The 13,327-nt window shown below is 40.6% G+C and overlaps 1 protein-coding gene across 39 annotated transcripts in view; it reads left to right on the top strand.

The window, feature by feature from the left end:
* DST (dystonin) overlaps positions 1-13,327 on the top strand; it is a 299,923-nt gene that overhangs the window by 129,080 nt on the left and 157,516 nt on the right. For 35 of the 39 annotated variants that reach the window (XM_060272496.1, XM_060272494.1, XM_060272495.1 and 32 more), the window contains 9 exons: positions 3,685-3,778; positions 5,773-5,927; positions 7,938-8,400; positions 8,505-8,633; positions 8,789-8,866; positions 8,970-9,131; positions 9,229-9,333; positions 12,050-12,145; positions 13,006-13,131. In XM_060272496.1, the coding sequence (XP_060128479.1) occupies positions 3,685-3,778; positions 5,773-5,927; positions 7,938-8,400; positions 8,505-8,633; positions 8,789-8,866; positions 8,970-9,131; positions 9,229-9,333; positions 12,050-12,145; positions 13,006-13,131 (1,408 nt within the window). Of the gene's footprint in view, positions 1-1,409; positions 3,575-3,684; positions 3,779-5,772; positions 5,928-7,937; positions 8,401-8,504; positions 8,634-8,788; positions 8,867-8,969; positions 9,132-9,228; positions 9,334-12,049; positions 12,146-13,005; positions 13,132-13,327 lie in introns of those variants that run through there. The other 4 variants (XM_035109765.2, XM_035109750.2, XM_035109743.2 and 1 more) reach the window with 3 other exon arrangements.

Below are 13,327 nucleotides of genomic sequence, written 5' to 3'. Positions count from 1 at the left end.
CACTGCCACTTCCCCCCACATTAACTTCCCAACCCACACAGCTACTAAGCTTACTATTCACCTTCCCAACCCCATTTCTGAAGCCACTTCTTTCTTCTGTTCTGCAGTCCCTCTTTGCGCTCCTGTTTTCACCTTTGCCCCTATGCCCATGTCCCCTCTCACCCTTTTGTGCAAGCCTCCTTGCGCACAAAGTACCCCCATGAAAATCTCCTGCATTTCCTCTTCCCACACATTACTGCTAAGCGCCCTTTCCACCTTCCGGCCAACTTTGAAGCCACTGTCCTCTCCTGCTCTGCATATTCTTTCATGCCCCTGTTTACCTCTTCGCCCCTATTCTGATGCCTCCTACTCCCTTCTTTTTTTGCAGCCCCTTGTGCATTCCCATTTTCACATTCACTCGGTTGTTTTCTTCCACCTTCCATTTTTCAGTTCTTCTTTGTGCACAGATCACCCCTCCATACACACATAGCCATGCCTTCTCTGAACTCCTATTCTGCAACCCCTTTGCACATGCACACACCACTTTCACCTTCACCCTCTTTTTACTCCATTCGTTTTTGACTCTCACTTGCAAGCACAGGCCACCTCTGTTATATGTTACTGTATCTTTAAGATGAGTAGACTAATAAGAGCAAGCCTGTCAACTACTGAGATCAAGCAGGTGCCTTCACAGTCCTCTTTTCAGCGCCTGCTAAAAACATGGTTGTTTAGACAAGCTCACCCAGATGCTTAGAAAGTTGAGGTAATTTTAATCTGTTTCAGTATTTTGTATGTTTTATAGTTTGGATGTGAGTTTCGATTTTCTTGTTTTATCTTTTTTATAAACCGTTTTGAGGCTTTTCACAATCAAGCGGTGTATACATTTTATGAAATTAAGTAAATTAATTAACTTGTTTAGTTAGGCAGCCTTTCTCAGCCTTGGGTCTCTAGACATTGTTGGACTACAACTCCCATCATTCCTACCGGTAGCCATCATGAGCAGTGTTCAGGGATGATGGTAGTTGTAGTTCAAGAACAGGCATAGGCAAACTCAGCCCTCTAGATGTTTTGGGACTACAACTCCCATCAAACCCTGACCACTGGCCCTATTAGCTAGGGATGATGGGAGTTGTAGTCCCAAAACATCTGGAGGGCCGAGTTTGCCTATGCCTGTTCAAGAACATCTGGGGAACGAAAGTTGAGAAAGGCTGAGTTAGAGGATGCTAAGTTCAGTTGGTGGGTGATGTACATATATGTGTGTTTTCTGGAAATAAATAGCAATTCTTAATTACTACATTAAATCTGGAACTTCATGTTAAAGATAAGATACGGTTGCAGGAGTGAAATACATGACAGTGAGAATGCGCTTTTTAATATTTGAGGGTTCCACATCCCGCCCGCCCCCCCCTTCTCATGAGGCAATGGAGGAATGGAAGAGGGAGAAGGCTGAAAGTCCATTTTTTCCACTTTCAGTAACCTTCTCGCTCTATTCTAAGAACCATAGAGGTTTGAGTAAAGTGGTTGTGGAGAGACACTGAGATGACAATTGTGGATTTAAACTATGGAAGAGGTTTAAGTAAAGCAAGCTTTTGTAGTAGGAGACAACCAGCGCTTTGCTCACGAGGCTTTGCTGTGCAAGGCATGAAAGCAACATGGGAGTGAAAGAACAAAGCCCTTCCCATCTCTTCTCAATTGCAGCTTTCTTGCTTTACAGAGGTTTCAGTGGTGATGGAGGGAAGAAGGACTTGTACTTAAGAAAGATGAGGCTGTGTATTAAGAGAACTGTATTTGCCTTAGTGTGCGGGAGAGGAGAAAATGCCAGTCCCTAAGAGTAGGAATCTAGTCTTATAAATGATGGAGCATGCACATGTACCGGTATGCTCTTCTTGCTGAGTCAATTTCAATATAAAATGGGCTTCCCAAATGATCAATGGCTTCCCATTTTTCATATAAGCAGTTTGGGATCCCATTTTCCAAATGGTTTTTCATTGTGATGAAGCCCTTTCATGGTGACTTGAACACAATTGTTTTCACATTATATAAATATTAGGTCTCTTTCACAAATCTTATTGACCTCACAAAAGTGGTGCTGAAGTCAGTAGATAGGGAACTGACATGTCACAGGATCATACAGCAGTAAGTTCATAGTTTACTTTAATGCAGACATGGATCACAGGCACCCATGCACCCGGAGTTCACACATGTAGTTACATGCTATTCAGCAGTCAGTATGATTTTTTTCCGCCAAGCATGCAAGGGCCGAATAGCAAGCCAGCACAGTCTTTTAAGGAAAAGCTCAACTTGTTTATAGCTTCAAGCAGCAATGGCGTGATATGGGTGGGGTTTTATAGAACATGAAATGATTGAATAATAGGAGTAAGACTGAAGCTACCTACCTTCTAGAGAAGATAGTTTGCTGCATCATCCTTGAGGGTCAACAGAGGAAGATCCTAGCTGCTCATTTACCATTTGAAACAAGAATAAGAATTGAGATTTTCTGTGAGCTGAAAGCTAAAGAATGCCATTGGATTTCATTTGACATGGTTACTGATTGCCAGGAGGAGGTAAAATAGATATAGCAACTTTGGCAAACATTCTGAATCACACACACAGCCCATAGGGATGAAGCAGTCCAAATAATTGATACACTGTCACATCTTAAACCACAGTATCTCCAGTAAATTCAACAAAGTGGCATCAATATGGCAAGGCAGGCACAAATTTTCCTATTTAGAAGATAATGATTAATCTTAGTATTTTGACCTGATTTTTTTAAAAATTAATAAATGCATGTTGTATGTGCTTAAAGTGAACAAACTACACATACTTAATTTTAGTTCTTTCCAACGGGGGCTATGTATAGTTTTAAGTGGGACAGAGCCAGAGCATAAGCTTTAATACTGTTTATAGCAAATGTCTAGACTGTTGTGTATGGGGCCGTGGATGTTTTGGGAGCAGTATTTCTGAAGCAACATTTCTGAAGCAAAGTGGTTATGGACCTGGATGAGAAACTATTGAAAAACCTATGCTCAGTGTAGGGAGACTAAAGGTTGTGAAACTGTTGAAGGGGAGTTCCCTCCCCACTCCTCAAATCGTTTAGTTTGTTGAAATTGGATGAGACTCTTACATAAAATATTTGGCATCCCTCTTTCTGAGTGAACACCCTAATCATTCTGATTAGTCCATACTTGCACAGGCAATTCAAGCTACAGAAGCCAAGCCCACATTGGCATATATAGCTGAAGGCGAAGTCTTCTGAAGAGGACTTGCAAGGGCTTTGAATATGCATGCTGAGACCTATTTAAGGATGCAGAGCTTGGTTCTTGTCCTTAAAGCCATCTAGTCCCTGGAAGCTGTATGTTTTTGCAGGCATTTTGTCTTCTCAACTTTTTAAATGACCAGCGGGATAGCTTTCTGGCTGTAAAAAAATGAATGCGAACAGTTACGGCTACCACAGCAGTGACTCTCTATTTAGTAACAGCACTAGCACCCGGACCAGCATTGATTCCAATGAAAACTTTTTGTCTGTTAACTGTGGTCCAACCCTTGTTAATTCTTGTATAAGCTTTGGCAATGGTCCCAAGGAAGGAACCAGGTAAGTGTTGGTATTATTCTGCAGAATGTGGTGCATTTTTATCTGGTAGCAGAATTGAGATGTTAATGACCAGCCCCATGTGATTTGTCTTAACTTCTGACTTCTTTTAGGTTAGAAATGCTGCAGCAGATTGCAAACAGAATTCAGCGAGACAGCCTGGGCTGCGAAGACAAACTAATGCTTGCTCGAAATGCTGTGCAATCAGTAAGTGTATTTGGATAGCTAGTTTTCTGTCTCCGCATCTGTATAAAAGACACCCCCCCCAGCAAAGACCACTGGATAAAGGGGTGGAGTTGCAGCTGCAAAATCTGGATTAAAATCCTTGCACAGACATGTACCTACTGGGTGACCAATACCAAATCACCATCTGTTGGCTTGAGGTCTTCTGTTGGTATAATTGGAATAACCGCAACATCTCTTGGAGTTGTGAGGACGAGAAGAATACCTCTTTGTTGGTTGGCAGGGGCTAGAACATACTGGGATATCCTAGAAAAGCATGCAACTTATTTCACCAGTAGTATGAAATGAAGGTGGAAGCTGATGTTAATAAGTGGCAGACAAAATGGACAGGCTTAAAGAATGTTAAATGTTTTAAATCCATACACTTGTTGGGTTCCAAGGTGATTTGTTTTTAGGGTGGAGAATGTATGTTCACAGCCTCACTTGAGAATAGCATCTGTTTCCACCCTGCGAATACTAAGGGTGGAGACCATTCTTAGGAAGAAGACAGCTGCTATAATTTTGCAAGCAAGGTTTGTGAAAATGATTTAAAGTGCATGTATGCTTTTAGGCAATATTCTCCAAGTCCAATGTTTTAGAGGAGTCAGTCTGTAAATCCAGGAGTTCTCTGTTCCTTATAGTATCCAAGAATTGGATGGTGTTTTCTTTATAGAAATATTAATGAGTTTGTAAGAATGTGGTCATCTACGTGGAAATGTCATGCAACAGGTCAATCAAGCTTGTGATTGTGGTGGAGGATGACTTACAATTTCTAGAATGGGTGCAAAGGTTATGTCCCTAACTATGCCGCCTATGGCTTAAACCCTAATATTTTACTTGAAGATACTAAAAAGGAACTCCACAACCCTGTCATGATATAATTTTATCCAGCTACCACCTTGCAGTTAAAGACATCTACCTCTCAATAGCCAAGTTATAATACCATTTAAAAGCCACCAGAAAATCTCCTAGCACTGCTTTCCTCCAGCCTCCAAACCTACAAAATACTACCGGTACCAGTCCTTTGTTACCTTATTGTGACTCCAACCATTGTATCAGCTGTAGTTATCTTAGGGCAAATGCCATCAGTAAAAACAGACTGTCTGTCGAACCTGTTCAGTAAAAAAGAATATCGCCTGCAAGTCTTTGCAATGTTGCATGCTAGAAAGGTGTGTAGCAAGGCAACTACACATTTGTAACCATTTTTGAAAGCACTTCAGCCATCACAAAGAGAAAGCTTTATCAACCTTTTGGAAGGCATTTTAATGTAGAAAGTTGCAACCACTCAGAATGAAATTTTTCCAACAGAAAAAAGTCTGATCCTGGGACACTTGAAGTCTTGCACTTTGCTGTAAATTCTCTCCATTCTCAAGGCTATCACCTTAGTTTCCAATGACTGACTTGAAATCTAGTGGTGTTACTGATGAAAGCAAAAGCTAAAATGTTTAATATTTTAAGTGCCACAATCTTGACACACGCACACACACACACACAAAGATTGATGGGTTAAGGAAGTGGCAGGTTATGGGTTTATACACATGAACATTGGTTTAGCTGTCTAAATATCATTGTCACCTTTTTTTGCAACACACACTGGACGAAGCATCCTATTTTATGTATATATAAAAATGTGGATTGGTATCAAAAAAAGCCAAGTTATCTAGGAGGTATCTGACTGTCATACTCAGATTAGATCCATTGAAACAATGGACTAACTTAAGTCCGCTGATCTTAACGAGTTTATTCTGAATATGATTTATAATCATCACCGTGATAATGTAACTTTGAGTTTCACCTTGGGTTTATCTTACCATGTACTGTATGCTAATCCACAGATAAACATTGTAAAGCATGTCTGAATAAAGATAACTATTGTAACTATTGTAAATTTCAGAATATGATAATGGTACAAAATATGCCATGTATATTATATAGAGTTTCTTCTCCATGATTAAATTCAATTTGTAATTTTAACATAGGATGCAAAGCGATTAGAATCAGGTCTGCAGTTCCAGAATGAAGCTGAGATCGCAGGTTATCTACTTGAATGTGAGAATCTACTGCGTCAACAAGTCTTGGATGCCCAGATTCTTATTGATGGAAAATATTATCAGGCAGATCAGCTGATCCAGAGGTTTGTGCATTTATGTTATGTAGAAATATGAGTTTATGTGAATATATGCTTAAGAATTTTTCTCTAGCCCATGAAAGCCCCTTTTCTTTCTTTTTCTGATGCACAGTAAGCTGTGTAGACGAATAACAATACTTTGTTGTAGCAAACTCTACCCTCATCTGAGTTATATATTTTTCTTTTCTTTTACTAGTTTATTCTGGCTTTTTTTCCTTTTCAAAATTGAAAATTAATGAGATGATGTTATTATGCTATTGATAAATAATATTTAAAAAGAAAGAAATAGGAGCATTCATCTCATATCCTATCAGTAGCTATGCAAAAGCATAATGAAGGCTGCAGCTGGTAATATCTGCAATTTTAACAGAAATACACTAAAAGTAAAAGGATGCCCACATACACCAGAAATTTCAGTCTCCCAGATGTAACTAAAATTGTCCTGAACTAGATAACTTAAATGGCATGGCAAAATGGCAAAACCTTTTTCCTCTGTAGATTGTGGCTTGGCTGCCTGGATCATTACACTAAATGGCTTATTGAATTTTGCAAGCATCTCTGACATGTAGTGTATGCCTAAGCTTTATTTTCATTTTAGCTTAACTGTAGCTTGCCATGTTGTCCAACCTGAACCTAAGCTTAAATCCAGCTAGTGGAAACAAGCCAATTTCAAACAACTTTTTTTCCCCTAACCATAGTTAAGATTAACCACAGTTTGGTTACACACTAAACTGCAATTAATGCAAAACTGGAAGTGTAAGCTTCCAGTCTGCTATTCATGATCAAGCTGGAAAGAAGAGAGAAAGGGGAGCCCAGGGGGAGGCTAGCCTTGTTGTCATGGAACACCAGTCCACAGTTTAGCATTATGTTTCAATATAGCCATAGTATGCAACATCTTAGTGCCCTAGCATGATCTCCTATATCCTTGGCTATACTTGTACAGTGCTGATGCTTTGAGATATTGCCAGCTGTTCTCCCCACACCCCAGTAATATCTATGCACACGAATGATTGTCAAACACAGGCATTTAGGTATCTGTCTCTGTAAAAGGTGTTATCATATTGATTCTAACCTCTAACTGCTAACACAGAACAACTTTTCCAAAGCTGAGTTTGTCCCCTCCACCTCTGCCACGCCCCTACAGCTGGTGTGTGCTGCTGCAATGGCTGTCTTTCCTGCTGCTGTTTGTTAAGGTAGCTGTGAAGTGGGTGCACTTAGAGCAAAGGGCCTAACTTGGCAACCATGGCAGCAGTGTAGGGCATGCCCAGCAGTGGGGTGTGTGGCAGCAGCGTGGCATGCCTATGGAGGAAGGGGGGCATGGGATGCCCGTGGCAGAGGAGGCTGAGGGGTGGTGGTTGTTTGTTTGGTGCCCCCCCCCCAAGCACCAATAGCTCCTGGGTCAGCCCTGACACCCACAGCTTCTCTGGGAAGTGTCTTGCTACGGTAATAGACTGAACACTTTCCATCTTGATTGTGGAAATCACTGCCAATTGAGCAGGATCCACAAAAAATCCAGTGCACAATAGATATTCTTTTTGTGCCTGCATTTACAGAGATGCTCAGGAAGCATCACGCAGAGACAAAATGGATCCCTTCAATTTTCTCTTACCTTATAGTAGTTGTGTTTGGGGCTGCAGTTGTTACAACAGTACTGTCTATCACTTTAATCCTTACATTCTATTTTTAAAGAGGAGGATGAGTTTGATCCTGCCTCTGCCTTTCCCAGAGGCACTACTTTTCATTATGATGGCTTTGTTATGCCCAAACACACACTATTACTTGGCACATTGCCATATAGCTCCATTGCACTTTAAAATTCCCCAATATATCTATCAGTTTATCGAATGTGTGGATTGAACTCGTAATAAACAACCCCCTCCCTTTTTTTTTTACACAAAATACAAGATAGCTTTATTATTCTTTGTTTTTTAAATGATGGGAATTCATGAAAATCCCGAGACAATATCCAGATCTTTTCACTTCTACAGTAAATGCTTTTTCTGGTTTTTGAAACAGGGTTGCAAAACTGCGAGATGACCTTATGGCCTTAAGAGCAGAGTGCTCCTCAGTCTACAGCAAGGGGAGGACACTGACTACAGAACAGACCAAGATGATGATATCAGGAATAACACAAAGCTTAAACTCAGGATTTGCACCAAACTTCAGCCCTAGCTTAAACTCTGGACTGAGCCAGGGCTTGTCACCCTCCTTGACATCATCGAGTCTAACATCAGGTTTATCATCGGGTTTTTCTTCAAGAATGACTCCTGCCATCACCCCAGCATATACCCCAGGTTTCCCACCACGGTTAATTCAAAGCTACATAACAGGAGTTGACACTGGTGCACTGCAAACGCTCAAATTGATGCAGATCCGAAAACCTCTGATGAAATCGGCATTTATCGATCAGAATTTAACAGAGGAGGAAGTCAACATGAAGTTTGTTCAGGATCTTCTCAGATGGGTAGATGAAATGCAGGTAACATCTTTACATGTACATTTTAAAAATTTTTCAGTCTGTGCCTAATCATTTTTCTCACCAGCTTGAGGGCTCGACTTTAATTCTGAACTTCTGCTTTCAAGGTGCAACTTGATCGAGCTGAATGGGGTTCGGATTTGCCAAGCGTCGAAAGCCATTTAGAAAATCACAAGAATGTCCACAAAGCTATTGAAGAATTTGAGTCAAGCCTTAAAGAAGCAAAAATCAGTGAGGTACAGCTTTTTTGGGGGGAGGGGAGTGTTGTGGTTATATATTAAGCAGCATATAAAAATTAGGAATATACCCACACACATACACACGTGTGCAATGTGCTTGATTTTAAATATACCGTATATATATTTTCTTTGAACCAATTTGTTCTTTACAGATCCAGATGACTGCTCCCCTTAAACTCAGCTATGCAGACAAATTGCACAAACTGGAGAGCCAATATGCAAAACTCTTGGTAAGATGGCTGATTGGTAGTCCCACCTTTTAGTTGGATGCCACTTTGATGACGAAAGGTTTAAAGTAAAAAAAAATGGATTTCTTTTACTATCTTTTTCAAGAACACCTCAAGAAATCAGGAAAGACACATCGATACCCTTCACAATTTTGTATCTCGTGCTACCAGAGAACTCATATGGCTGAATGAGAAAGAAGAGGAGGAGGTTGCATATGACTGGAGTGAAAGAAATACAAATATAGCACGGAAAAAAGACTACCATGCAGTAAGCATTGTTAAAATAGTCAAAAATAAGTATTGAATGTGGCCCTTTTTTTTTTTTGCTCCTGGCTTCTAAAGCTAATTGTATTTTTATTTGGAAGGAACTGATGAGAGAACTTGATCAGAAGGAAGAAATTATCAAATCTGTTCAGGAAATAGCAGAACAATTGCTATTTGAAAACCACCCTGCAAGGCTAACTATTGAGGTAGGTTGTTAAGCATAACTTAGGAATAGAAACAGAGTCTGTCAAGGCTCTTTTTATGGGCTGCTGAATCAGAATATAGACTTGTTTTCTGGGTGGTCTGTAGTCCCCATGCTTCGTTTCCAGAAAATGTTCAGTAAAATAAGACTATTTGATTTCATAGTCAGGCGCTACATGGACATGTGATAAACCCACTTCCCCAACTGTACAGGGGGTAGGCGGTTATTAGTTGGTTGGCTTTGCTCTTGTTTTTAATCATGTATTTTGTGCTTTTATATTGAAGGGTGGTATACTGGGCAACGTTAATAATAATAATAATAATAATAATAATAATAATAATTCTGAAAAAAATGAGAAATTGAGAGAAACTGAAACAGACAGATTCATCAATCCCTATGTGCATTTGTTGCAGTGTATTGTAGTTCACAGAAGCTTATGGCAGAACCAATGTGTTTATCTTTACAGTGCAACAGCATACACTTAATTTTGACAGGACATGGCAATGACATGAAATAAATGGAACCACAACAAAATACAGGGGGTAGGGGGTTATTAGTTGGTTGGCTACACTACACTTGTGGGAGGGCTGCTGTTCCAAGGGCTGGCCAGGCATACATTATTGCCAGTTCCAGTGTCCAGCCAGCCAAGCATACCCTGTTGCCAGATACTCCATTTCTTTCCATTCCTATCCTTCTCCTCCTTGGCCCCATCCCAGATTTCTGTTGTTAATGCTTTTGTCCATCAAACGCTCAGCCTTAGACACTTTACTGAGAGCTATGTTACATCAGTGCCCATTAATATTCCAGTGAGTGAGGCTGAGTTTTGTAACCCGTGACAGAGCAGTGGCTCTGTGTTTTCATCTGACGGGGAACTTCTGGGCCTTTCTTACGTGCAAAGGTTTCATTACATTGCTTCCATTTAAGGTGTGAAGTTCAGGCACTTGCTGTTGCTCATAAACTCCAGATATTGTTTGGACGTTGAATTTATTTCAGACTGGCATCATGTCGTGTGCTTACAATGTGTGACTTGATTCTAGTCCAAAATGCATCTAATGTCCAAACAACACCTGGAATTTATGAGTGCTTCTGTTTTTGTTTTAAAATGCATGCTAACTACCACAGGTGCTGTCAGGGGATTGTTGCAGTTACTCTCAAGTAAAGATGCTCCAGTCTGCTCTGTCTTTAAGAGCTTTATTGTGCATACTATTTACAGTGCAGAGACATCAGAAAATATGACTGCCTAGTCTGATTCAGAACCCGGCAATGGCGCTTGTCTGCTTTTGCACCAGCATAATAGTCTGGGAACCCCAAAACGCCACCCCTTGCCCTACGTCTGGGTGCATGACCCAATGTGGGCGCCGGAAGGGGCTGCGTTCCTTCTCCCATCCTTTGGCTGGAGCGTTGCAGAGGCTCCGACACTTCAGTGCACTGTCCTTCCTCCTCTGGCCAGCTGGGTCGGTGCCGAGGCTCTGATACGTCTTGGAGCCCCCTCTCCATTCTGCTCCATTCCTCATTCCCTCCTCCTGACCTGCTGCTAGCGCTATCACTGGGCGAAGTGCTGGTCAGGATGACTGGGGGAGGGTCCCTGTAGAGAGTCCCCCTGACAGGTGCCTTCAGACTTCCAAATGTGATCACGTGGTTGTCAGGAAACTAGGATGTGTACAAAGCAGATAGGCATGCAGGGTTTGTGCTCTGAAGCAATAAGGCTTTTATGCAAGAAGATAAGCTCTATGATATTTTCAGGCTATTAAGCCGTACTGTTGGGGCTGATGTTGCAGGGGGTGTTTCTATGTAAATTAATACTAGGTATATCGTATTGGTACCTCCTAAAAAGTTTGTATTTATGGACAAATTCAGACTGCGTTCAGATGTCACAATGCACCATCATTTATCTAGAGAAGGAACTAGCTGGAACAAATCTTGGACCCACACACTTCCTCTTCCACCTCTGGTGCAGCTGTGAGGAGATTTGAAACTTTCACTTTTGATTAACCACAATTTAGTCTGATGTCAGAGCCCTAGACGGAAGTTAACTTTTAACTTTGGTTTGTTGAAATAAGGTAGCTTGATCACTCCATGGTTTGAGCTCAACTTGTTTCAAACAAGCCATAGAAAAGGTGGAATGACAAGCTGCAAGTAATCAAAAAAGAAGCGAAAGCTTTCAGAAACTTTCTTGCAGTTGCAGCCAAGGAGGAGAGTTTTTTTTTGGGGGGGGGAGCATGTGAGCCTAAGTCTTTATTGTGGCTTGTTTTCATAATGACAAAACAGATCAGTTTCACTATCTGTAGGGTGTTTAGCAAATTGAGTTGAAATTTGTCTTCTAACAAGAGAACAAGACACCCACTGGTTTCCATGGGAGATGCTTGGGGAGAATTCTAAATCTACAGTATTTAGAGCAGCCTCTGCTGGCCAACAATATTACTGTTCTACCATAGCCGGGATAGAGCAGATCCTGCATTCAAGAAATTCAGGTTATAAATGACAGTTATTCTAATAAGTAAATTGTTCAGAGAGTTTTATTGCTTTTTATAGAGAAATGCACTAGATATTTTCAGAGGCTGGTGTGATTTCTTTTCCTACTGTTATAACAAGTCGAAGGCATTTGAGTAGGAAAATTGGGCAGGGCAGGGGCTTCAATTCCTCAAATCTCCCCTCTTCCTCATTTGAATTGCTTCTGTCACAGTGAAACATGACTTGTTTCCTCTGCTTGTATCCCTAAGGCCTACCGAGCTGCAATGCAAACACAGTGGAGCTGGATTTTGCAGCTTTGCCAATGTGTTGAACAGCATCTGAGAGAAAACACTGCATATTTTGAGGTACGTTAACACATGGGTATTATTGTAGAGTAACCACAGATTTAACAGCAGCAAGAAGAAAAAGATTTTAAAATGCTTTTTTATGCCAAATAATAGCATATTGACCCTGCAATAAATCTAAACCAGAATTTTCACATTTCACAGGACTTCCTATTTTACTGCTGCAGATGTCTATAAAAAGTGCTGTGCTGTTTTTATTATGAGTTTTGTTCCATATTTTTTCAGAGTGGATGTGAACTAAAGGACTTAAGCTACTTTTTTTCACACCAAGATTTTCATGTGGTTCAAATGGGCCAAGAAATTGAGTAATCTTTCCCACTTGATTTTAGAAGCAATTATTATATTGCTGCGTGTTCTGAATTCTCTATTCAAACAATACAAACCACACCACAATCATCTGTGAGTGGGGGGAGAGGGACAGGAAAGGGAAGAAGAAACTTACCCAGTTTGCACTGGAAAGAAAGTCCCTGTGCAGGAATTATTATTTTTCCCAACTGCAAAGAAGTAATGCATATACAGATAATTAAAAGGGTACCCAGTTAACTTCATATGTATCTGGGCATTGCAGACTGTTGTAAGCTGCATGTTTGAAGTCAGAGAAAGTTGTTAAGTTTGCAGCCCAGTGGGTAAAGAGGACTGGTGGTTTTATCCCCTTTGGTGCTGGAGTACCCTGGGGTGACTGGGCTCATTTAGTTTTCTAATTGATATTAGAAACTTATGTCTCCTTCATCTAATAAGAAAGTATACCACACTCTTGGATTATCAGCCTGGGCTTCAGACTACTGTACTGACTACTCACTTGAGGACGGAGCTTGCAATGGTGTATTTTTTTAAATCAAAAGGTGTTTTTGTCATTCTAGTTTTTCAATGACGCCAAAGAGGCCATAGATTACTTGAAGAATTTAAGAGATGCTGTTCATCGAAAATACAGCTGTGATAGGTCCAGCAGTATTCATAAACTGGAAGATCTGATCCAAGAGTCGATGGTAGGTATCTTGCATACATACTCGGCTAAAGCCATTTGTCCTTTGCTAGCAGAGTACTAAAGGTAGACAGTTAACCGAGGTCTCATCACAAATTGTTCTTTATTAAGGGGAACTAATCTTATCACCATTATTTTCACAATTCTGGCTTCAAAAATAATAATTCAAGATGCAAGCTCATTATCTTAAACAATGTCAG

The sequence above is a fragment of the Zootoca vivipara genome, chromosome 3 (genome assembly GCF_963506605.1).
Source record: "Zootoca vivipara chromosome 3, rZooViv1.1, whole genome shotgun sequence".
Classification (NCBI taxonomy): Eukaryota; Metazoa; Chordata; class Lepidosauria; order Squamata; family Lacertidae; genus Zootoca; species Zootoca vivipara.
The sequence above is the reverse complement of the archived record's forward strand: the minus strand, read 5'-3'. Positions and strand labels throughout refer to the sequence as shown.